The 23640-nt window shown below is 44.8% G+C and overlaps 1 protein-coding gene across 7 annotated transcripts in view; it reads left to right on the top strand.

The window, feature by feature from the left end:
- YEATS2 (YEATS domain containing 2) overlaps nucleotides 1-22022 on the top strand; it is a 141686-nt gene extending 119664 nt beyond the window's left edge. For all 7 annotated transcript variants that reach the window (XM_077488372.1, XM_077488376.1, XM_077488375.1 and 4 more), the window contains 4 exons: nucleotides 5495-5718; nucleotides 18455-18529; nucleotides 19466-19539; nucleotides 21640-22022. In XM_077488372.1, coding sequence (XP_077344498.1) covers nucleotides 5495-5718; nucleotides 18455-18529; nucleotides 19466-19539; nucleotides 21640-21763 — 497 coding nt within the window. In that variant the 3' untranslated portion in view covers nucleotides 21764-22022. The remainder of the gene's footprint in view (nucleotides 1-5494; nucleotides 5719-18454; nucleotides 18530-19465; nucleotides 19540-21639) is intronic.
- Nucleotides 22023-23640: the final 1618 nt, after the last annotated feature.

A 23640-nucleotide genomic window follows, 5' to 3' on the forward strand; every position in this document is an offset into this window, starting at 1 on the left:
ATCTTTTTTAAATAAGCAAAACAATAACAGTTTGTGGTTTTCATTCAGTAAGGTCCATTCACTCCAAAATCGAATGTTAAAAGCAAACAAAATTTTGATTTACCTTTTGACTATTCACAAAGCCGTCTAATGTAATGGAAATGTTCTTATAAATGTTCACTTGAAAATCTACTAGTGTATACCCAACTTCTGAAGAAATAGCAATTTGGTTATGTCAGTGTACAAAGTGAATGTGAATGGTAGTGACTTTTTTATGATGAGCTGGTGCACTTGTAGTCATCCAGTGAGGAAAATGCAGGATCTGTACCCCTTAAGAAGTACATTGCGGAGGATGCCTAAAATCTGACGTGCAGATTTCTGGGAAAATCAGTGAGCCAATCAAACAGGAAATTAATTTCTTGGGGAAGTTCTGTACAACTGTGTATGGGACACTTCCAGGTAGGCATATTGCATTGAATTTTACAGAAAATAACAGTGCAGATTGAAAATGGAAAGGTAATTTTTAATAACATTCAAATACAATATGTCTTGTGTACAATTGTATTGCTATTTTATTTGTGGTGTATGCTGTAGCTGCTGACTTTTAATAACAGGACACTTACCTGTCCAGTGCCATCCTCAAACAGGCTAGTTCTTCACTAGCCTTTGGGTTCCTGGCACTGGCAACTGTGGGCTTGTGGCTGCACATACTTTATGAATGGTCCTGCTGTCTTCTGGAACCTGGTGAGCCGGGGGGGGGGGGGGGGAGTGGGTACCTGTGAAAATTAGGTAACTGTTCCAATTGGGTACCCGTTCCCTCGGCTCTTTTTTCTTTCATAAAGGTTGTTGTGTGTAATGTGCGTGCGCCGATATTTAGCTGCGTGCGCAACATCCTAGAATGAAAAGCTGATATAATCAGCGTGAGAGGGGGCCTGGCGGAAAAACGCATCACCCAATAGGAGCCTATCCAAGGTTTGAGGTGAGTGAGGACAGCTACACGCTTGGGTTTAGCAAAGAGGAGGGGAGGTGGATTCGGGGGTCCCTCTCCTCCCTCTCTTCTCTCCCTGTCCCTATCTCCCCTCTCCCCCCGTGGGGGATGCTGCATGGGCTGCTGAGCGGTGTGTGTGCCATATAGTTGGAAGTGCACTGTTTTGCACCTTGGGTAGGGGGCTGCGCTGGGTGGCTGTGCCCCTGGGTGTCTGAAGGTCTGCACATACTGATCGCTATAGCGCTGTTCTGCCGCCATTTTCTGTCTTTTTTTTTCACTGTCCCTCTCTGTGTACAGTTGTTTGGCGGCCATGTTTAGTGTGACTCAGGCAGAAGCATGGTCAGGAACCATTTTACTGTAGTTCGGTGACCATTTTCCCTGTGATTATGTCCTTTATACTGGATGCCCGGCGGCCATTTTGTTGTAGCCCAGCACGGTTTTTATGCCCAGCGCTGGTCCCTGAGGCTCAAAACATCGTGGTTTCCTCACTCAGACACCTGGGAGCTGACACAGGCACTACTATCTGATGGCGCAGAACTCGGTCAGGGTGGCGAGTCCTGCGGTGGGGGCCCCTCAGCCTGCAGCAACTAAGAGGGTGGGACTAAACACCTGTCCTAAGTCCCCAACAGGTGGCAGACAGGGTGGGTCAGCATGGCTTCAGAAACTGGTGTTTCTTCCCCCAAACTCCCTGCAACTGCAACTGGCTCGTTCAAAAAACGTCCTAAAAACGTTCATTGCCAGGGTGGAGGCACTACCAGTTTGTGGCTCCCCCTTTTTGGGTTGGTTTCAGCACCCTGAGTCTTTACCAAGGTATTGACTCCAATTTTGACGTTGTTGAGACAACGTGGGATCACAATCATAAGTTATCTGGACGATCTCCTTCTGAGAGCAGTTTGCACCTCAGAATTAAAGGAGAATGTTGCAATCACCATGCAAACCCTGCAGGAATTTGGGTGGCTGTTAAACCTAAAAAAGTCAGTGCTCATACCGATTCAACGCTTGGAGTATCTAGGCTTACCGCTGGACTCAATGGAAGCGAGCGTTTTCTCCCTTCAGACAAAACTTCAGACTCTCAGAGCCACGGAAAAACTATTACTGAACCGTACCGTACGCCCGGTTTCACACCAGAGTCTTGCAGAAGGAGATATTGACAAAATGGGACATATCTCCGTTATCCCTGAAACGGCAGATTCAGGTGAGCCAGTCAGTCAGGGGCTCCCTGCTTTGGTGGCTGAGGTCCCCGGCACTCCGGTCCGGGAAGTCGTTCCTACCTCTACATTGGACTGTGATCACAACAGACGCTAGCCTGACCGGCTGGAGTGGAGTACTGGGAGTACAGTCGACCCACGGTCTCTGGTCGGGTGAGGAACCCAAGTTGTGATCAATGTGCTCGAATTCCGAGTGATCAGGCTTTGCCTCTCCACAAAGTCGATGAGATTATGAGGGCGTCCGATCAGGATCCAGTCAGACAACGCCACGGCGCTGGCATATGTCTATCATCAAGGAGGAACAAGAAGCTTGGCTGCAGCACGGGAGGTTGCTCACATCCTTCAGTGGGCAGAGCGACATGTACCGGCCCTATCAGCCATTTACATCCCCGGGGTGGAGAACTGGCAGGCGGACTACCTTAGTCGCCAGATGCTGGACCCAGGAGCATGGGCGCTGCATCCGGAGGTGTTCAAGCTACTGTGCCTGCGATGGGGCACACCAGACGTGGATCTCCTGGCTTCCCATCTCAATCTGAAGGTGCCGGGATTCATATCCAGGACAAGAGATCCTTGGGCAGACGCATCAGATGCGCTGGTGGCTCCGTAGGGTCAGTACCAACTGATCTATGCATTTCCACCGCTAAAGCTACTACCACGTCTGTTTCACAGAGTGGAGACCGAAGGGATTCCAGTAATTCCGATTGCCCCAGATTGGCCTCGGTTCCCCTGGTACACCGACCTTCTACGCCTGGTTGCGGACGCTCCCCGGCGACTACCGATGCAAGAAGACCTGTCTCAAGGTCCGATTCTCCATCCTGCTTTACCATCGCTGGTTTTAACAGCATGGCTGTTGAGAGCCAGGTGCTAAGGAACCGTGGCCTATCGGACTCGGTGATTTCAACTATGTTGAGAGCACGGAAATCTTCTTCTCGGAAGATATATCATCGTACCTGGAAGGCATACATCTCTGTGTGAGGAGAAAGTATGGCGTCTGCGCGCCTATTCCATTCCAGGGTCCTGCTGTTTCTACAGCGAGGGGTAGACCAGACCAGAAGTTGGCTTTGAGCACCATTCACCAAATATCAGCCTTGGCTGTCTTTTTACAGCGACCCCTGGCATCTCACTCTCTATTGAGCACCTTTTTTCAGGGGGTTCAACATGTAGTTCCTCTGGTGCGTCCACCATTACCCCCATGGGATCTGAACCTGGTGTTATCGGCGCTTCAGAAACCGACACATCCTAAGGAGGTGGCCCTTCATTCCCCGCATGTGGTCTGGGCTCTGAGGGTGTATTTGTCTGCCACGGCCCCCTTTTGGAAGTCGGACTGGTTGTTCGTTTCGGTAGCTGGTCCAATAAAGGTATGCCGGTCTCGTCGGCCACCATTTCCAGGTGGATCGTATTGTGGTACAGGCCTACGCGGCCCATTCCACCAGGGCAAATGGAACCTCTTGGGCTTTCCGACATCAAGCGTCAGTCGCTCAAGTGTGTAAGGCGGCGACTTGGTCGTCCATTCACACTTTTACAAAATTCTACAAAATGGATGTAAGTGCATCGGCTGATGCCTGTTTTAGCCGCAAAGTTTTGCACGCGGCTGTGTAATGTTGCAATTGCACTTGTTTTTTTCTGTTTTTTTTTTTATAAGAAAATCGTTACCTTTTGATTATAATGCACTGTTGCATTGTTAACCGCAAGTTCTGATGCGGATAGATAAGGTGGTGACTCCCCAGTTAGGGAGCACTTCTGGTTGTGGGTGAAGTTTATTATGCTGTTTCCCACTCCTCTTTATGACACTGCTTGGGGATGTCACTATGGTCAAGAATAAAGGAGCTCTGTCAGTCAGTGAACGAAAGAGAAAATAGAATTTTTGTACTCACCGTAAAATCCTTTTCTCTGAAGTTCACTGGCTGACACAGCACCCTCACCTCCTATTGATTACGTTATACTGCTTGTTGACGTACTGAGGCTGCAGGAAGCAGGCTAGAGGGTTGTTACTGAAGGGACCGCCCCTTGGGCGAAACTAGAAAGTTCTGTTTTTGTACATGTTAACATGTTCTCCCTAGTCCTCTCATGAAGGTGGCATAACAACCTATGGTCAAGAATAAAGGAGCTGTGTCAGTCGGTGAACGTCAGAGAAAATGATTTAGTACAAAAATCCTATTTTTGTATTTACTCGGATTATCTTTGTGTAATAATAAAGTTTGATGATCTGAGTCATTTAAGTGTGACAAATATGCAAAAATAAACTTTCACAGCACTTTATGTTTGTGTGTGTGTATGGCTATCATTTACTGGTAACTTTAAATTGATGAGCTGTAAATGTTTTTCCTATGGGCAATTTTTGGGTATCGCAGTTTGTTGCCATTGCATAGGCACATGCAGTTGTGAGGCTTGACAAATTGGTTATGAAGTTGATCATAACACTCTCATCAATAAATATATATATATTGCTCCATCCTATGATTTTTTTTTTTTTAATCTTGATTGCAATGAAGGGGGTCTAATGTGATAGCTATGTGCAAATTAGTAATAGTTGATTTTTTTTTATATATATATATATATATATATATATATATATATATATATATATATATATATATATATATATATATATATATATATAGACTTCAGAAGTATATTAGACCCCTTATGCCTCCTCTACACTCTGCCAAAAAAGACCAGGGACAGAAAGGTCCTGCTCCATTTCTCTCTTGGACGTTACTTTGCAGATCGCTAACCTGAAAGTGCTCAGAACTGAGCACTTTCTACATCCACTGTATGTAGTATGCCATTCTGACATCATACTTTTTTTTTGTGGTCCTGAACGCTTAGGAAGAGCAGGAGATGCCAGGAATTGCATGCAAAGGGGGATGGGGGTACAAGTAGGATAGCCAGCATTTCACTGTGTAAAAGTGATCAGGTGGCTTTATATCTGCTCTGATCACTTTGCCATCAATGAGGTAAACTTGCATATGAATCCTAAAACCAGCTTGAATACTGCTTTTTCAGTTGTGACCTAGTTCCAACCTGTTTGCCATAAAATTCTTGTACATTGCATGTAGCTGTTGCAGTGCACTCATGTCAATGCACTTGTGTTCACTGCATACTGACCTCACTATTTGTGTGCAACAACAAAGATCCTCAATACTATACTATAGGTGACTATCAAAACGTGGCAGCACTCATAGATGTATAGGCACACCTAATACAGCATATACAGCAGTCATTGTGTGCTCCAGGCAGTCACCTCCTAATGTGTTGTGTTTCCTGGGTATAAATATAAAATTAATTATGGTGAATTTTTACATTGTGTATTTTCTAGCGTTACCTTCCTTTTATTCCTCTTCTGAGGCTCTCTGTCGTAAGATAGAGGAGTTGGAGAAGGTTCTTAAAAAGGAAAGAGAAGTGGATGTGGATGTAGACATTATAAGCATGGAGGAACAAGAGAAGCCTTGCATTAAGAAGGAAAATGAAAATGGAGATGATGATAAATTTTACTTAACCCCAACTTTATCCTGCGAGTTCATCAGAGACACAGCACAGGAGGTAAAGTCTTGTTAAAGCATCCAATGCTTAGTGATAAAGTTATGATATGTTCTTTGTTGGTGCCATATGTGTTCTTCTTTATCGTACATGGGACACAGAGCCAAAGTATTAACTTAATGGGTATATAGGCACCTTCAGGTGATGGGCACTGGTATATCCAATACAGGAAGTTCACTCCCTATATAACCCATCCTCCTTCTAGGAGTACCTCAGTTTTTTTTCACCAGTGTCTAAGGTATTGGTCACGAGTGAAGCTGTGCTCTGAGGAGCTCCACTGGAGGGATCCATGCTGGATTTAAATAGCCGCCACACCGGATCCATCCAAGCCACTGAGTCCAAAGTGGATGGTACCCGGGCCTCGCATAAGAACAAGGTTTTGCCTGTAACGCCTCTTTCTAGGGCTGGACCCCAGGACCCAGGACTTTTTTGGTCATGCTACATTACCTAAAGCTTTCCTGGGGGGTGCTATACAGGTCCAAGGCAGTGGACCCCCTATACTAGGGACCCAGTCCTTGAAGGTTTACTAACGCAGCACGCCTTGAAGGGTGAAGTTTGGATCTGTCACAGCAGTATCCTACAGTGAGGAAAAGGTAAGGGAAGAAGCCTAGGAACTGTAAAAAGTCCACCTATACTTTTTTCTTACATAAATAAATGTTGTCATGCCTAAAGTCTCAACTAGAGGAAGTAAATGCATACCTTAGTACGTTGCTTCTCGGTCAGCTAAGACGTCCAAGCTAAACAGCATGTGTGTGGTCTCAGCAAGCCAGGGGGTATCCTCATCAGAACATTTCCCCCCTGGGGGAGGGAGGCACAACTAAAGCTTGTATTAGACTATTTTGATCAGCGAGTTTTGCATTTGCTAGTGCCTCTTTTTTGTGCTCAGCACTATGGCTCCGAAAAAAGACACACCAAAGGTACCAAAAATACCAGATATGGCAAGCCAGGGTCAGTCATTGGGACCAATTGATGGTGCAACTGCTTCTCACATTTCAGCCCCTGTATAACATGACTGAAATGTGTTTTTCTCTGCCCTGCAGGGCCTAGAAGGAAAATTAGCAACTTTCATCTCATCCGCTATCCAAAAGGATAGGAAGCGTGTTAGATCCCCCCCCACCTTAGACCCCTTACCAAGGGAACAGTGGGTAGAGGGCGAGGTGTTACCCTCAGGTGATCAAGAAGAAAGGCAAACTGATTACTCCTCTGCGTAGGAAACGGTGGTAGATGAACCTTTCAGCTTCATAGCTGCATGTGTTTCCTGTACATGCATTTTTAGAAAAGCTTATTTATACTGAATGGGATCACCCAGATAAACATTTTCTCCCTCCAAAGAGATGCACAGCACTCTATCCCAATGGATGAGAAATTTACCACAAGATGGAAGGTACCAGCAGTTGACGCTGCAATTTCTAGTGTGAATAATAATCTAACTTGTCCAGTAGACAATGCACAAATGCTTAAAGATTCAACTGATAAAAGATTGGAATTTCTGTTAAAATCCTCTTTCTCTTTGGCAGGTGTGGTTACTCCGCCTGTAGTTGCGGCAATAGGCATCTGTCAGTCCCTATGGGACCAGCTTAGACAGGCCCTTAAAGGGGTTCCTGCACAACAGGCCCGCGATTTGGCCAAACTACCAAGGGAGCGATGTTTTGCCATAGACTCCATGAAAGACTATTCACCAGGCGTCCCGTCTTGTGCTTGTGCTAGTACACATGCGTAGCACCCTGTGTTTAAAAAATTGGTCAGCCGAAATATTTGGATAACTACATCCAAATGATTTCTAGTGGGAAAAGTACTCTTTTGCCCAAAAGAAAGTTAAAACATCCTCCATTTAAACTAACTCCTTCCCCTGCGCCAGGGGCATCCACCTCTAGGCAGTGGTGACGGCTTCCACCGCCAGACTCTAGAGGAAAGCTTCAGGGTCAGGCCCAGGCACAGAAGAAGACCTGGGGCCGGAAATCTGCAAAGCAGAATTCTAAAGCCTCATTATAAACAGGCGCCCCCCCTCGCCATAGTAGGGGGGGAAGACTTCTGCAATACTCAGAAGTCTGGCAAGAGGAAATTCAGGATAGATGGGTCATCTCCACAGTGTCTCTAGGGTACAAACTAGAATTTCAGGAGATTTTCACCATCTCGTTCCGAAAGATCCAGGAAAAAAAGGCAATCTCTGTTTTGGCCATTAGATTACTGGCTCAAGGGGTGATCATACAGATCCCCTTAGAAGCGCAAGGTTTGGAGTTTTATTCAAACCTTTTTATGGTACCAAAACCAAATGGAGATGTCCGGTCCATTCTAGATCTAAAGAATCTAAATCGTTTCCTGAAGATCGGCTCCTTTCCCATGGAGTCGATTAGGTCAGTAGTTTTTATCCTACAAGGAGGAGAACTTCTGGCGTCTATCGACATCAGGGATGCATATTTGCATGTCCCTATATTTCCCACTCACCAAAGGTTTCTGCGGTTCGAAGTAGAACAGCAGCATTTTCAGTCTGTAGCCTTGCCCTTCGGGCCAGCTACAGCACCCCGAGTGTTGTAGCTGCTAGCCCCACCTCTAGCCAGGTTAAGGGCACAGGGCATAACAGTCTTGGCGTACCTAGACAATCTATTGCTAGTAGACCAGTCAGTGGCTCGTTCGGAGCAAAGTGTATTTTTTTTAAATCCAGTTACCTGGAGAGTCTGGGTTGGATTCTTAACCTAGAGAAGTCTTCCTTTAAACCGTAAAAAAAGCTAGTGTATGTGGGCCTGATAATAGACATATCCCAGAAAAAGGGTGTTCTTGCCTCAGGCAAAAATCAGCTCCATAAGAGAGCTAGTTTGAATGGTCAGGTCAAAAAGTCTGTTGGTGGTTACTAACCCAGAATCAGCTGAAAGGAAAATCCTTTAGACCAGTTATCTGGAAAGTGGTAACGACAGACACCAGCCTTTCAGGCTGGGGAGCAGTACTAGAGAAGACAACTGTTAAAGGACAGTGGTCAATAACCGAAAGAGCCTTGCCTATCAACATCCTAAAGATTCGGGCAGTGCGTCTGGCTCTGAAGGCCTGGACTTTCAGGTTATGGGATTGTCCTGTCAGGATCCAGTCTGACAATGCCACAGCTGTGGCCTATATCAATCACCAAGGGGGCACCAAGAGTCTTGCAGAGCAGACAGGTGAACCATATTCTAACTTGGGTAGAAGGGAGCGTTCCATGCCAGCAGTCTTCATTCCAGGAATCGAGAATTGCCAGGCGGACTACTTAAAGTCGCCAGCAGTTATTCCCAGGGGAATGGTCTCTTCACCCAGACATTTTTCGAGCTGTTTGTCAAAGATTGGGGACTCCAACGTAGATCTTCTAGCATCAAGATTCAACATGAAGTTAATCAACTTTGTGTCCAGGACAAGGGATACATTCGCATGCGGAACAGATGTGTTGGTGACCCCTTGGGATCAGTTCTCACTCATCTATGCAATCCCCCCTATTCAATTGCTGCCTTGACTTCTTTGCAAGATCAAGCTGGAAAGAAAGCCGGTAATTCTGGTAGCACCAGCATGGCCCAGAAGGTCATGGTATGCAGAAATCGTAAAGATGGCAGTGGAGGATCCATGGTCCCTTCCATTACGGCCAGACCTGCTTTCACAGGGGCCGATATTCCATCCTACCTTACGAACGCTAGATTTAATGGCTTAGCTATTGAAACCCATGTTCTGAAGAAATGTGAGCTTTCCGGGGTCAGTTATCTCTACTTTGTTTAATCCAAGGAAGCCAGCTTCCAGAACTCTATATTGTAGAGTCTGGAGGACTTATGTTTCCTGGTGTGAATACAAGGGTCGGCACCCTTGGAGATATATCGTAGGCAGAATTCTTGCCTTTTTACAATTCGGGGTAGAGATGAAGTTGGCCTTGAGTACTATTAAAGGCCAAGTCTCAGCTTTATCGGTCTTATTTCAAAGGCCGCTTGCTACGCATTCTTTAGTCCGGGGTTTTATGCCAGGGGTGATGCGGATTAATCCGCCAGTTAGATCACCTTTGAACTCTTGGGACTTGAACTTAGTTTTGTCAGTGTTAAAAAAAACAGCCATTTGAACCGATGCAGCATATTCCCTTAGTCTTTCTGACAAGGAAGCTGGTGTTCTTGGTTGCTATATCCTCAGCCAGGAGGGTTTTGGAATTGGCCGCTCTTTCTTATAAAGAGCCATACTTGATTATTCATGAGGACAGAGTGGTGTTGTGCCCTTGTCCAGATTTTTTGCCAAAAGTGGTCTAAGGTTTTCACTTGAACCAAGATATTGTCCTGCCATCGTTTTTTCCAAAACCATGTTCCAGGGAAGAAAAGTCACTACATTGTCTTGGTGTGGTGAGAGCGGTCAAAGTCTATTTAAAGACGACTGCTCAGATTCGGAAGACTGATGTCTTATTTATTCTGCCAGAGGGTCCTAAGAAAGGACAGATAGCATTGAAATCCACTGTCGCTAAGTGGATTCGGCAGGTTATAATTCAGACTTATGATTTAAGAAATAAGATTCCCCCTTACAAGTTAAAGCGCACTCTACCAGGTTGGTTAGTGCCTCTTGGGCAGTGTGTCATCAGGCCTCCATGGTTCAGATCTGTAAGGCTGCAACTTGGTCTTCAGTACATACATTCACCAGATTTTATCAGGTGGATGTAAGGAGGTATGAGGATATCGCCTTTGGGCGCAGTGTGCTTCCGGCAGCAGTATAGGTCCTCAAGTCTGGGGGTACCCTGCGGGTTCTCTCCCTCCCCTCAAATAGCATTGCTATGGGAGGTCCCATTAAGTTAATACTATGGCTCTGTGTCCCATGATGTGCGATGACGAAAATAGGATTTTTATAACAGCTTACCTGTAAAATCCTTTTCTTGGAGTACATCATAAGACACAGAGGTCCCTCCCCTCTTTTTGGTGTTTAAATATATTGCTTTGCTACAAAAACTGAGGTACTCCTGGAAGGAGAAGGGGGTTATATAGGGAGTGAACTTCCTGTATTAGGTATACCAGTGTCCTTCACCTGAAGGTGCCTATATACCCATTAAGTTAATATTATGGCTCTGTGTCCCATGATGTACTCCAAGTAAAGGATTTTACAGGTAAGCTGTTAATAGGATTTTTCTATTTTATCTCTAGGTCAGTATAATAGTTCCCAAGAAATTCCCTTAATTTGCAAGGATTTCCTCTCACTTCCTGTTTGGCTATGGGACAGGAAATGAAAGGAAATCTGCGATGGGACACAAGTCTGACAGATTATAACCTTCCCTGGCTCAATCCAAAATGAAAAAAAGTTTTTCCTATAGTTCTAGTTTGAAGACACCATGCATAAGAGGTTAAAGGCCCTCTTTAAGGCATCATTCTCTATAGTAGGAGGGACTGTGCAGCCTACTATGAGAGTTTGCCAAGCCCTTAAAATCAGGGTCAGGCGTATGCTTCATTCCATGGTATCAGACTTGGAAGATCCTGCCATTTGGCAACTCTTGGAAAATTTTACAAGAGCTTTGAGTTTCTTGGTAGATGCCTTGGAAGCCTTCATGGGTGGCTGCCATATCTTTCCAATTGAGAATGATCCTATGGCTCAAGTATTGGTCTTCAGGACTTCTCTGCAAACTAATTCAGAGCTTGCCATTTGAGGGTGAATGCTTGCTTAGAACATCCTTAGTTGTTTTCATTCAGAAGGTGGCTGCGGAGAATAGCACATTTTTACCCCAAAGATGAAGGCAAAGGAAACGGATCAGAAACCTGTGACGCCTTTGGTTTGCACGAGGAGTTCCTTTTGTAAGCAGCCAGCTTTATCCCAATTCCAGAGGCTAATCTTCCTTCCTAGTGAAGGGTGTCCCCACTTTGTGCAAGTGCAGGGATGTATATTGGTCTTTGCAGCGGAATCGATCAACATGTCCTGAGGAGTAGGGGTGTTACTGTTCTCCCTACCCACCTTTAGGCAAGTAAGGTGATCTCCAGGAACCACCATATGTGGAGGCCTTTTTCATATGCTGTGAGAATTGTACATTTCATCCCCGACAGTATGTCATGGGGTGCATTATAGCTTGTCTCCAGTCTGGTGAGGCGATGGCTCTGGCTTTAAGTACCTTCAAGGGACAGATCTCAGCCTTGGCAATATTTTTTCTACGACCTATCACATTTTTACTCCTTGGTAAATGCTATTATGGAGGGTGTCACATAGTTTGTTCCACCTGTGTGCCCCCCTGGTCTCTGTGGGACCTTAATTTGGTCTTATCTGCTTTGCAGACTTCTCCTTTTGAACCTCTCTCCCGGGATTCATTTGCAAGGGGGTCTTTTGGTGGCCATTACTTTGACTCTCAGAGTCTCTGAGTTGGCTGCACTTTCTTGCAAGTATTCTTTCCTGGTTCTTCACCTGGATAAGGTAGTGTGAGGAATCGGTCCTGTTTCCCACCTAGGTTGGTTTCTTTCTTCCACCAGAATCAGTATATTGTGTTACCATGTTTTTTGTGTGCATCCTAAGGAGAAATTGCTTCACTCTTTTTGTGTGTTTGAGTTTAAAGTCTACAGTTTTTTGTTTCGACAGTGCAATTCCCTGTTTGTTTTGCCTGTGGGTCTTCATAAGGCTGCTTCTTGATCCACTATTTCTAGGTGGATGTACCACCTAATTTCTCAACCCAATGGTATCAAGGACAAAATTCCTCTTTTTCTGGCTGAGGCACATTCCACCAGAAGTGTCAATGCTTCCTGAGCTGTTCAGCATCAAGATTCTATTAAAGTATGTAAGGCTGCTACCTGATCTTCTCTTAACACTTTTACAAGGTTATACTAAGTTGATGTTTAAGTCCCTGTGGTCGCCAGTTTTGGGTAGAAGATCTTGCAGGCAGCCTTGTAATGGGGTTTCCTCTTGTTCTGTTTTGGGCGTGTTGGCCTTGTTGCTATGTTGCCTACCCCTCATGTTAAGTTCTTTGGGACATCCCAAGTAGTCAAAAATATGAACTCTATTGTGTCCTATGATGTAAGAAGAAGAATTTAGGATTTTTCTTTTCTTGGAGTACAGCACAAGACACAAAATACTTTTTGTCTGCTCCTCATTGCTTGCAACAAACTGAGGCTTAGCTAAGATGGGGAAGGGGGAGGGGGTTATGCCTGGGTGAGGATTGTTGCTTTTTTTTCCAGTGTCCTTTCACATGAATGTGGCAGCATAACCAAAGTAGCTATGGATATGATCTCCTGTCTTGTGATGTGCTCCAAGGAAAGGATTTTACAGGTAAATAAAAAATCCAATTTTTTTATTGGAGTTGGATATTAAGGAGCAGAATTATAAAGTGTGATCTATTAATGTAACCTTTACTAAAGCTTTGCATATGTCATAAGCCATAGTTATCACTCATTTGTCCCTTTACTTTATTTTGTAGAAGTTCAAATGAACTGCTGTGGGCATCTGTACATAATTGGGTATGAAAAAAAGGTCTCCCTTAACTGCACATCTGAAAGATTCCTCTGATCAATGTGTAAGTGGCAACCTTAGCCTGGACTCCGACCAGGCCATCCCCCCAATGTGTTTCAGTCCACCCCTTGGAGCTTAGTTATGGGGATGGCGATTCCAGGCATGCAAGGGAGTTTTTATGCATCCTTCGACTGTCACATTAGATCAGAAAGGTCAGGTATGTGCAGGTCTGCTATCCTTCTCTGTAGAGAACCCAGCAGATGTTTAATCAGTGTAATCTGACTGCAGAAACCTGTAGGACTTGAAAACCCATTAATGCTTAGAGGGATCTAAATGTAAAAACTGAAGCAAAAATACAAAAAAGTGAAAAAAAAAGGGAGGTATATTGGATCTTCAGCATGTAAACTTGTATCCCCAAGACCTTAACTTCAAGTGGGACATCACTGACTGCTATGAGTAGCTATATAGTCCCCTCATTCCACAGAACGCCCCCTTTTCCTGCGCCTTCCTTCATGCCTGCTCTAAAACTTAATATAGCATTGAATGTATTCTATATACTTGCTCTATTTAATATTCAGAACCATATATTCACATGACTTCAATGTTGTGTATCGCATCTTTTTGGTTATTCTTGCAGATTTTGATTCAAGTTGTGTTTAATAAAACAAAGAAGATTTTTATCCTGTTGTTTTTTTTGTTTTGTTTTTAGGAGAGAGGTTTTTTGTATTTTTGCTTTACTATTTAGATCCCTCCTAAGCACTAAGGGCCAGATCACACCAGATGCAGTTCCATGTGCTTTTTTTCTGCACAAGATGCATGCAAAGTGTTTTCCATGTATTCCAATGGCTCTAGTTCACACCATGCAGTCAGTTTCCAGAGCCATTGGAATACATGTAAAACACTGTACATGCATTTTTAGTGCAGAAGAAAAGGGCATGGAACTGCATCTGGAGGGAAATGGCCTAAATGGTTTTCAAGTCCTACAGGTTTCTGCAGTCTGATTAAACATCTGCTGTGTTTTCTACAGAGCAGGATAGCCGACTTTCACACACCTGATAATCCCTTTTTTGATCTAATGTGACAGACAATGATGTATAAAAACTTCCCCTCATGCCTGGGTTTTCCATCCCCCTGAGTAAGCTCTGAGGAGCGGAGCAAAATGTGTTGGGGACATGGCCTGGTCAAAGTCCAGGCTGAGGTTGCCACTAGCAGATTGATCATTCAGATGCGCGGCTAAGGGAGACCTTTTTCATACCCAGTAACTACAGGAGTCGGGACGAGCTCCCTCCCAGACCAGCATTCATAGCGGTGGACATTGAGGATTTACATCCCTTCTGAGAGCCTAAGCAGCTCACATATGGGCCTTTTGGATCACATTATCTGTATATAATTGCTTTTATCAGTTTATGAAGGAAAAAATGTCCTTGTGAAAGAAAAGGATACACACTTCTATGAAGCCCATGAGAGAGTGAAACGTGTTAGAGGCATGGCTTGGGAGAAGGCAAAGCTGAAGCCTATCTGATATATATTGAAGGCTTTTCTTGTGCTCTTCTATCTTTTTCTTTCCAAGTTCAGGTAAGATGGGCCACTTTAAAGTCAGTACCCAGCAGTGTGTGAAATCACCCAGTTCACGTTGGTGTGGCTTTGAGTAGTGCTTTCTGCTAGACTTGGGTTTAAGAAGATTTTGCTGTTAGGGATAGTCAGATTCGTTTAGTACATCTTGAGGTATTGTAAGGGTCCATGCACACTGGACTTAAAAACGCTGCTTCTTCAGGAGTTTTGCATTTTTTTTCTGCCTTTTAAAAACAGTGCAATGTTGTCCTATGTGTACATGCGCATTAGAACATTTTAGAGGCATATTTTCATTGTTGCCTGGACGTCATATGGGACTCAGCGAGCGGTGGAGCGGTGTTTTGCTCCTATCACGGTGACAAAGCCTATGACATAGGCTCTTTACCACGTGATCAGCTGTGTCCATTCACAGCTGATCAGTGTAAATAGGAAGTGCAGGTTATCGCAGGTTATCGCCATTCCTCTACTCTGGCCAACAGCGCATCAGTAGAGGAGAGCCGGTAAGCGGGGGTCTCCACTAATAATCAATGCATTGATTATCTGTGCGCACCTATCAGCGATGCCTGCCTGTGCCCATCAGTGGTGCCTTTCAGTGCCTGTCAGTGCAGCCTCATTACCACACATCAGTGAAAGAGAAAAATTACTTATTTACAAAATTTTGTAACCGATACTAAGAACTTTTTCGGGTTTTTTTTTTCCCCCCAAAATTATTATTTTTTTAATTATTTGTTTAGCTAGCGGCCGAAAAAGGGTTAAAAGCGCTGCTGCAGCGGCACATTGGTGGCACTGCCCATTGATTTCAGTGGGCAGGGACGCTTTAGGAGCGGTGTATACAGTGCCTTGCGAAAGTATTCGGCCCCCTTGAACTTTTCAACCTTTTGCCACATTTCAGGCTTCAAACAAAAAGACAAAAAGATAAAATTTATATAGGTATGTCTCTATCAGTTTTGCACATCGAGAGACTGAAATGCTTGCCCATTCTTCCTTGCAAAACAGCTCGAGCTCAGTGAGGTTGGATGGAGAGCATTTGTGAACAGCAGTTTTCAGCTCTTTCCACAGATTCTCGATTGGATTCAGGTCTGGACTTTGACTTGGCCATTCTAACACCTGGATACATTTATTTGTGAACCATTCCTTTGTAGATTTTGCTGTATGTTTGGGATCATTGTCTTGTTGGAAGATAAATCTCCGTCCCAGTTTCAGGTCTTTTGCAGACTCCAACAGGTTTTCATCCAGAATGGTCCTGTATTTGGCTGCATCCATCTTCCCCTCAATTTTAACCATCTCCCTTGTCCCTGCTGAAGAAAAGCAGGCCCAAACCATGATGCTGCCACCACCATGTTTGACAGTGGGGATGGTGTGTTGAGGGTGATGAGCTGTGTTGCTTTTGCGCCAAACATATCGTTTTGCATTGTGGGCAAAAAGTTTGATTTTGGTTTCATCTGACCAGAGCACCTTCTTCCACATGTTTGTGTCTCCCAGGTGGCTTGTGGCAAACTTTAGACGAGACTTTTTATGGCTATCTTTGAGAAATGGCTTTCTTCTTGCCACTCTTCCATAAAGGCCAGATTTGTGCAGTGTATGACTGATTGTTGTCCTATGGACAGACTCTCCCACCTCAGCTGTAGTTCTCTGCAGTTCATCCAGAGTGATCATGGGCCTCTTGGCTGTATCTCTGATCAGTCTTCTCCTTGTCTGAGCTGAAAGTTTAGAGGGACGACCAGGTCTTGGTAGATTTTCAGTGGTTTGATACTCCTTCCATTTCAAAATGATCGCTTGCACAGTGCTCCTTGGGATGTTTAAGGCTTGGGAAATCTTTTTGTATCCAAATCTGGCTTTAAACTTCTCCACAACAGTATTACGGACCTGCCTGGTGTGTTCCTTGGTCTTCATGATGCTCTCTGCACTTTCAACAGAACCCTGAGACAGAGCAGGTGCATTTATACAGAGACTTGATTACACACAGGTGGATTCTATTTATCACCATCAGTCATTTAGGACAACATTGGATCATTCAGAGATCCTCGCTGAACTTCTGGAGTGAGTTTGCTGCACTGAAAGTAAAGGGGCCGAATAATTTTGCATGCACCACTTTTCAGTTTTTTATTTGCTAAAAAAGTTTAAAATATCCAATAGATTTCGTTCCACTTCACAATTGTGTCCCACTTGTTGGTGATTCTTCACAAAAAATAAAAATTTTATATCTTTGTTTGATGCCTGAAATGTGGCAAAAGGTTGAAAAGTTCAAGGGGGCCGAATACTTTCGCAAGGCACTGTACACTGCTCCTAAACCCCCTTAAGGATGCTGCTTGCAGAACTTTTTTTTGGCGTCCTGCCAGTACACTGCTCCAATGTGAAAGCACTCAGGCTTTCACACGGGTGACAGAAGAGACGCTTTGCAGGCGCTATTTTTAGCGCTATAGCGCCTGTAAAGCTCCCCAGTGTGAAAGTAGCCTTATGCAGTGTGCACACGATCAGACTATCCAGCAGACTTAGTCCGGCGGACAACCCGCTGGACTTTGCAGCAGAGGTCCACCGGACTTTCTGAATGAGCGAACCTGCATACACGCGCCCACACACGACCGGACTTTTCCGGCGGACTTTTGAAATGAACAGACTTGCCCACACATGGAGAAAATTTGAATCCGGGAGCCCCCTTTAATAAGGGGTCCCTCAGATTCCGGCCCCCTACCCTATATGAATGAGTATGGGGTACGATGCCCCTACCTATTCACCTGGGGGGAAAAAAGCGTACATAAAAAAAACACAACACAGGTTTTTAAAATACTTTATTAGACAGCTCCGGGGGTCTTCTTCCGTCTTTGGGGGTCATCTCGCCGGACTCCTCCCCTATCTTCTGCTCTTTTACTAGCGGAGGAGCCCGGCTTTCTCCTTCGTCGCCACCGTCCGAGGGTCTTCTTCCGACTTCAGGGGTCTTGTCCCGCTCTTCGGTTCTTCTTGCCGGGCCTCCGCTTTCTTCTTCCAGCTCTTTTACTAGCGTTGGCCTGGTCTTCTGTCGCCACCTACTTCTTCTTCTTTCTTCCGATGTTGACACAACGCTCTCTCCTGTGTTGTGTTTTTTTTATTTTTTTTTGATGTACAAATTTTTTCCCCAGGTGAATGGGTAGGGGTACATCTTACCCCATACTCATTCATATAGGGTAGGGGGCCGGAATCTGGGGGTCCCCTTATTAAAGGGGGCTCCCGGCTTCCCATAAGCCCCCCGCCCGCAGACCCCGACAACCAACGGCCAGGGTTGTTGGGAAGAGGCCCTTGTCCTCCTCAACATGGGGACAAGGTGCTTTGGGGTGGGGGGCTGCCCAAAGTACCCCCACCCCATGTTGAGGGTACGCAGCCTGGTATAGCTCAGGAGGGGGGGCGCTCTCTCGTCCCCACCCCCTTTCCGGATCGGCCTGGCTGCGTGCTTGGATAAGGGTCTGCTATGGACTTTGGGGGGACCCCCACGCCGTTTTTTCAGCGTAGGGGTTCCCCTTTAAATCCATACCAGGTAAGGGGGCTAGCGAGGTGTCAATCTCGCCGATGGAGGCTGCGACATTCACTTCCTTCGCTAGTTCGTCTACCTAAAAATATAACTGGATATTGTAGACAACAAGCAAACTTATTCCTTTAGACATTTTGACAAGGCCATAAGCTATTTTAAAAATATAAATAGGTATGCTGTTGTCCATTTATGTTTAATATGTCAGAGAATTATGGAAGTTTTTTTTTTTTTTTAAATATGTAACATCAGTTTTAATATGTTTTTGAAAAGATTGGAATCTCCTTACAACCAACTGAAATTCAGAAAAATGTGTATGCATCTCCTGTAGAAGAAATGGTTTTAAAGGTATGTATTTCGAATAGATGTGCAATTTGTTACTGTTTGGCTAGTTCATCCATCTTTCTTTCTTCTGCTCTCTCTTGGACCTTGGACTTCCTTTTCATGTCCTCCTCCCCTCTCTCTCTCTCTCTCTCTCTCTCTCTCTCTCTCTCTCTCTCTCTCTCTCTCTCTCTCTCTCTCTCTCTCTCCCTCTCTCCCTCTCTCTCTCCCTCCCTCTCTCCCTCCCTCTCTCCCTCCCTCTCCCTCCCTCTCTCCCTCCCTCTCTCCCTCCCTCTCCCTCCCTCTCTCCCTCCCTCTCCCTCCTCTCTCCCCTCTCTCTTCCCCCTTTCTCTCTATTTCTCTCTCTCTGTCTCCCTCTCTTCCCCCTCTCTCTCTATTTCTCTCTGTCTCTCTGTCTCCCTCCCCACTTCTCTCTCCGCCCCCTCTCTCTCACACTCTCTTTTTCTCTCCCACTCTCTTTATTTCTCTCTCCCCCTCTTTCTCCCTATCCCCCTCTTTCTCTCTTCCCCCCCGCTCTTTCTCTCTTTCCCCCCCCCCCCCCCGCTCTTTCTCTCTCCCCCCCCCCGCTCTTTCTCTCTCCCCCCCCCCCGCTCTTTCTCTCTTCCCCCCCACCGCTCTTTCTCTCTTCCCCCCCTCGCTCTTTCTCTCTTCCCCCCCCCCCCCCGCTCTTTCTCTTCCCCCCCCCCCCCCCGCTCTTTCTCTCTCGCTCTCTCTCGCTCTCTCGACTAGCCACTCTCTTTGAATTGTCAGCGAGCACGGGGGAGAGATTCCTGGAATGCTGCCACAAGGGGGGGGGGGGGGGGGGGTCTGATGCTGAACATTACATCCATACATCCCAAGTATGGATGTAATTTCTTCAGAAAGGTGAAATTATCCTTTAAATTCAATATAAAGATCTTTTGCAGTTAATGTATAACTTTTTTTTTTCTTTCTTTCTTGTAGGCCACTGAGCAGTTTGTCAGTGATATTCTAAGGGATGCTTTATCTGTGGCATATCAGATGAGTTCTCGGAAACGGTATGTATCTGTATATACAAAACAATAACGTAAGAAATTTCAGTTAGATCGCTGTATCAGTCCTATGTTATAACAGCTCCTATGTTCCTCCACCAGATTTCTGACCAACATAAATATGTTCCTAAATAGCTCTCAAAGCATGGAGAGACAACTATTTAGGATCACCTGCTATTATCAGAGCGGAACTCACTGTCATCTCATCAAGTTATATGTTTAGGAACATCTTTATGTTGGTCAGAAATCTGGTGGACTAACATAAGTGCTGTTATAACATAGGATTGATACAGCGATCTAACTGAACTTTCTTATGTTATTATTTTGTATTTTCATTTATTTTTATACCAGCAGCTTTTAACTGTTTACATCTGTTTGATTATTAATAGTGATTAAGGGGATTTAATATATATGGAATATTATCCTCCTGTTTAATAACTTACAAGTAACTTGGCGCTGAGCAGTGTAGGTAGGCCATGTTTTTCACATAATTTTTTATGTATCTGTATATACTCCATAGTTGGACATGTCAATTATTTATCATGGCTGTGCCACCCTCTGTAGATGGCATTTAGTCTTGGTTGATGAGTTCATGGGCTTTTTCTAGTACACAATCTCTGTACAATGCCTTATGTGGAGTTTCATTATTATAGCTAGAATTGACAAATTACTTTTTCTGTAGAGCACATGTGCATACTTAAATTCAATGAGGGTATAGTGAAACCTTAGCACATGGTGTATCTAGAAACTGACAACCACCCCTATATACATCTACTTATTTGTAAGTGTTACACAAGCTTGTGAGAGTGTTGTTATGTTTCTTAAAATTGCCATTGGGGATTTTTCAAAGATTTGATCTAATATGAAGAATGTTTTGGGCAGGAAAAATATTGGCCCACTCCTTTCAATCCCTGTGTGTTTTATTTTGCCTGAAGCCCACAAGAGTTAATTTAATAAAACTGGAGAGGTTCCAGGTTTTTTTTTTTTGTCACTGCTTAATTGAACAACCTGAAGTTCGAAGCTGATTGGCTACCATGCAGAGCTGCACCAGATGTTGCATTCTTACGTTTTTTTAGTACCGTATATACTCGAGTATAGGCCGACCCGAATATAAGCCGAGGCCCCCAATTTACCCCCAAAAAACTGGAAAAAATTATTGACTCGTGTATAAGCCGAGGGTGAGACATGCCTGTCCATCCCTGTGTGTCCGTCCATCCCTGTGGGTCCATCCATCCCTGTGTGTGTGTCCATGCATCCGTGTGTGTGTGTGTGTGTGTGTCCATGCATCCGTGTGTGTGTGTGTGTGTGTGTGTGTCCATGCATCCGTGTGTGTGTGTGTGTGTGTGTGTGTCCGTGCAGCCTGCCTGTGTCCAGCCTGCCTGTGTCCAGCCTGCCTGTGTCCAGCCTGCCTGTGTCCGTCCAGCCTGCGTCCCGTCCAGCCTGCGTCCCGTCCAGCCTGCGTCCCGTCCAGCCTGCGTCCCGGCCCGGCCCGTCCCGTCCCGTCCCGAGCCGAGCCTCCGTCCTTCAGCTCTTCGTCGGCGGCCATTCTAGGATTCAAAAGCCGCGCCTCCGTCGGTGATAGGCGGAACACTCAATTTCCCACTGACTGCTGTTCCGCCTATCGGATGTCCGTGATAGGCGGAACACTCAATTTCCCAGCAGCCTGTGTTCCGCCTATCACGGGCATCGTCTCATCCTCGTCCGTAGTACGAGGATGAGACGATGCCCGTGATAGGCGGAACACAGGCTGCTGGGAAATTCAGTGTTCCGCCTATCACAGGCGAAGGCGGAGGCGCGGCGTTTGAATGTTAGAATGGCCGCTGTCTGTCTGCTCGATACGCTGATCGAGCAGGCAGACAGCGATGACTCGAGTATAAGCCGAGGGGGGCACTTTCAGCCTCAAAAAAGAGGCTGAAAATCTCGGCTTATACTCGAGTATATACGGTAAATCAACCCCAAAATATTTGAGTGGATTCCCCCACCACAACTTGGCATAGTTCATGCAGTTTATTACAGTATTGCCAAATAACTATAATTTTTTTTTTTTGGTTATTTGTATTTTAAACTGAGACATGTTACTTGTTGTTCCATTTCTTTTGTGAATAGGATTCCAAGAGAAATTACCATTTCAGACATCCATCAAGCCATTTGCAACATTCCATTGTTTGACTTTCTCACAAACAAGCACATGGGTGCTTTGAACATGGACGATGAGCTCTCTTTGAAATAAATTTAACACAACCTTAGCACTGCACACCAAGAGTGCAGCTTGTCAAACCACATGTCATCAGAGCCATATGAATTTTTGTAATCTTCACTTTTTTTAATGTCTCATGGTAGCTCAAAATAAATTGCTCTTCTTTGACTTGTTCTTCTTGTTCTACTGCTTGTTATCTCCAGCATGTAATAATGTCTGTAGCTAAGTGTATCTATGTATGTGTCCACTTGAAACGCAAGATACTAAAAAAATAAAATAAAATAAAAATGTCTCCACCATTATTTTATTACTAAAAAAATGTATATAAAGGGAAACTGTAATGGTTAGTCCTGGGGTAGAGCATTTAAACTGATGATGTATAGAGTATTTAAGCTATATATATATATATATATATATATATATATATATATATATATATATATATATATATATATACATACACTCACACTCACACACACTATCTCAAAAGTAAATACACCCCTCACATTTTAGCCATTAATGTCTAAACCGCTGGCAATGGAAAAAAGTACACCCCTCCCTGAAAATGTCCAAATTGGGCCAAAAGTGTTAATATTTTGTGTGGCCAGAATTATTTTCCAGCACTGCCTTAACCCTCTTGGGAATGGAGTAAATCAGAGCTTCGCAGGTTGCCACTGGAGTCCTCTTCCACTCCTCCATGACAACATCATGAAGCTGGTGGATGTTGGAGACCTTGCACTCCTCCACCTTCCGTTTTAGGGTGCCCCACAAATGCTCAATAGGGTTTAGGTCTGGAGACATACTTTGCCAGTCCATCACCTTTACCCTCAGCTTCTTTAGCAAGGCAGTGGTCATCTTGGAGGTGTGTTTGGGGTCGTTATGTTGGAATACTGCCCTGGCAACAAAAATGAGTACATCCCTAAGTGAAAATGTCCAAATTAGGTCCAATTAGCCATTTTCCCTCCCTGTATAATGTGACTTGTTAGTGCTACAAGGTCTCAGGTGTGGATGGGAGCAGGTGTGTTAAATTTTGGTGTTGTCACTCTCCCTCTCTTACTGGTCACTGGAAGTTCAACATGGCACCTCAAGGCAAAGAACTGAGTATCTGAAAAAAGAATTGTTGCTCTACATAAAGATGACCTAGGCTATAAGAAAATTGCCAAGACCCTGAAACTGAGCTGCAGCATGGTGACCAAAACCATACAGTGGTTTAACAGGACAGGTTCCACTCAGAACAGGCCTCGCCATGGTCGACTAAAGAAGTTGAGTGCATATGCTCAGCGTCATATCCAGAGGTTGCCTTTGGGAAATAGACACACGAGTGCTGCCAGCATTGCTGCAGAGGTTGAAGGGGTGGGGGGTCAGCCTCTCAGTGCTCAGACCATACGCCACACACTGCATCAAATTGGTCTGCATGTCTTTTGTCTCAGAGGGAAGCCTCTTCTAAAGTTGATGGCCAAGAAAGCCCACAAACAGTTTGCTGAAGACAAGCAGACTAAGGACATGGATTGCTGGAACCATGTCCTGTGGTCTAATGAGACCAAGATAAACCTATTTGGTTCAGATGGTGTCAAGCATGTGTGGCGTCAACCAGGTGAGGAATACAAAGACAAGTGTGTCTTGCCTACAGTCAAGCGTGGCTACCTGTGGAGCTCTGGTGAACTCCATGCCCAAGAGGGTTAAGGCAGTGCTGGAAAATACTGGTGGCCCCATAAAATATTGACACTTTGGGCCCAATTTGGACATTTTCGCTTAGGGGTGTGCTCAACTTTGTTGCTAGGGGTTTAGACATTAATGGCTGTGTTGAGTTATTTTGAGGGGACAGCAAATATACACTGTTATATAAGCTGTACACTCACTACTTTACATTACATCAAAGTGTAATTTCTTCAGTATTGTCACATTAACCA

The sequence above is a fragment of the Lithobates pipiens genome, unplaced genomic scaffold (assembly GCF_037356315.1).
Source record: "Lithobates pipiens isolate NorthernLeopardFrog02 unplaced genomic scaffold, aLitPip1_a1.2 Scaffold_18, whole genome shotgun sequence".
Taxonomy (NCBI): Eukaryota; Metazoa; Chordata; class Amphibia; order Anura; family Ranidae; genus Lithobates; species Lithobates pipiens.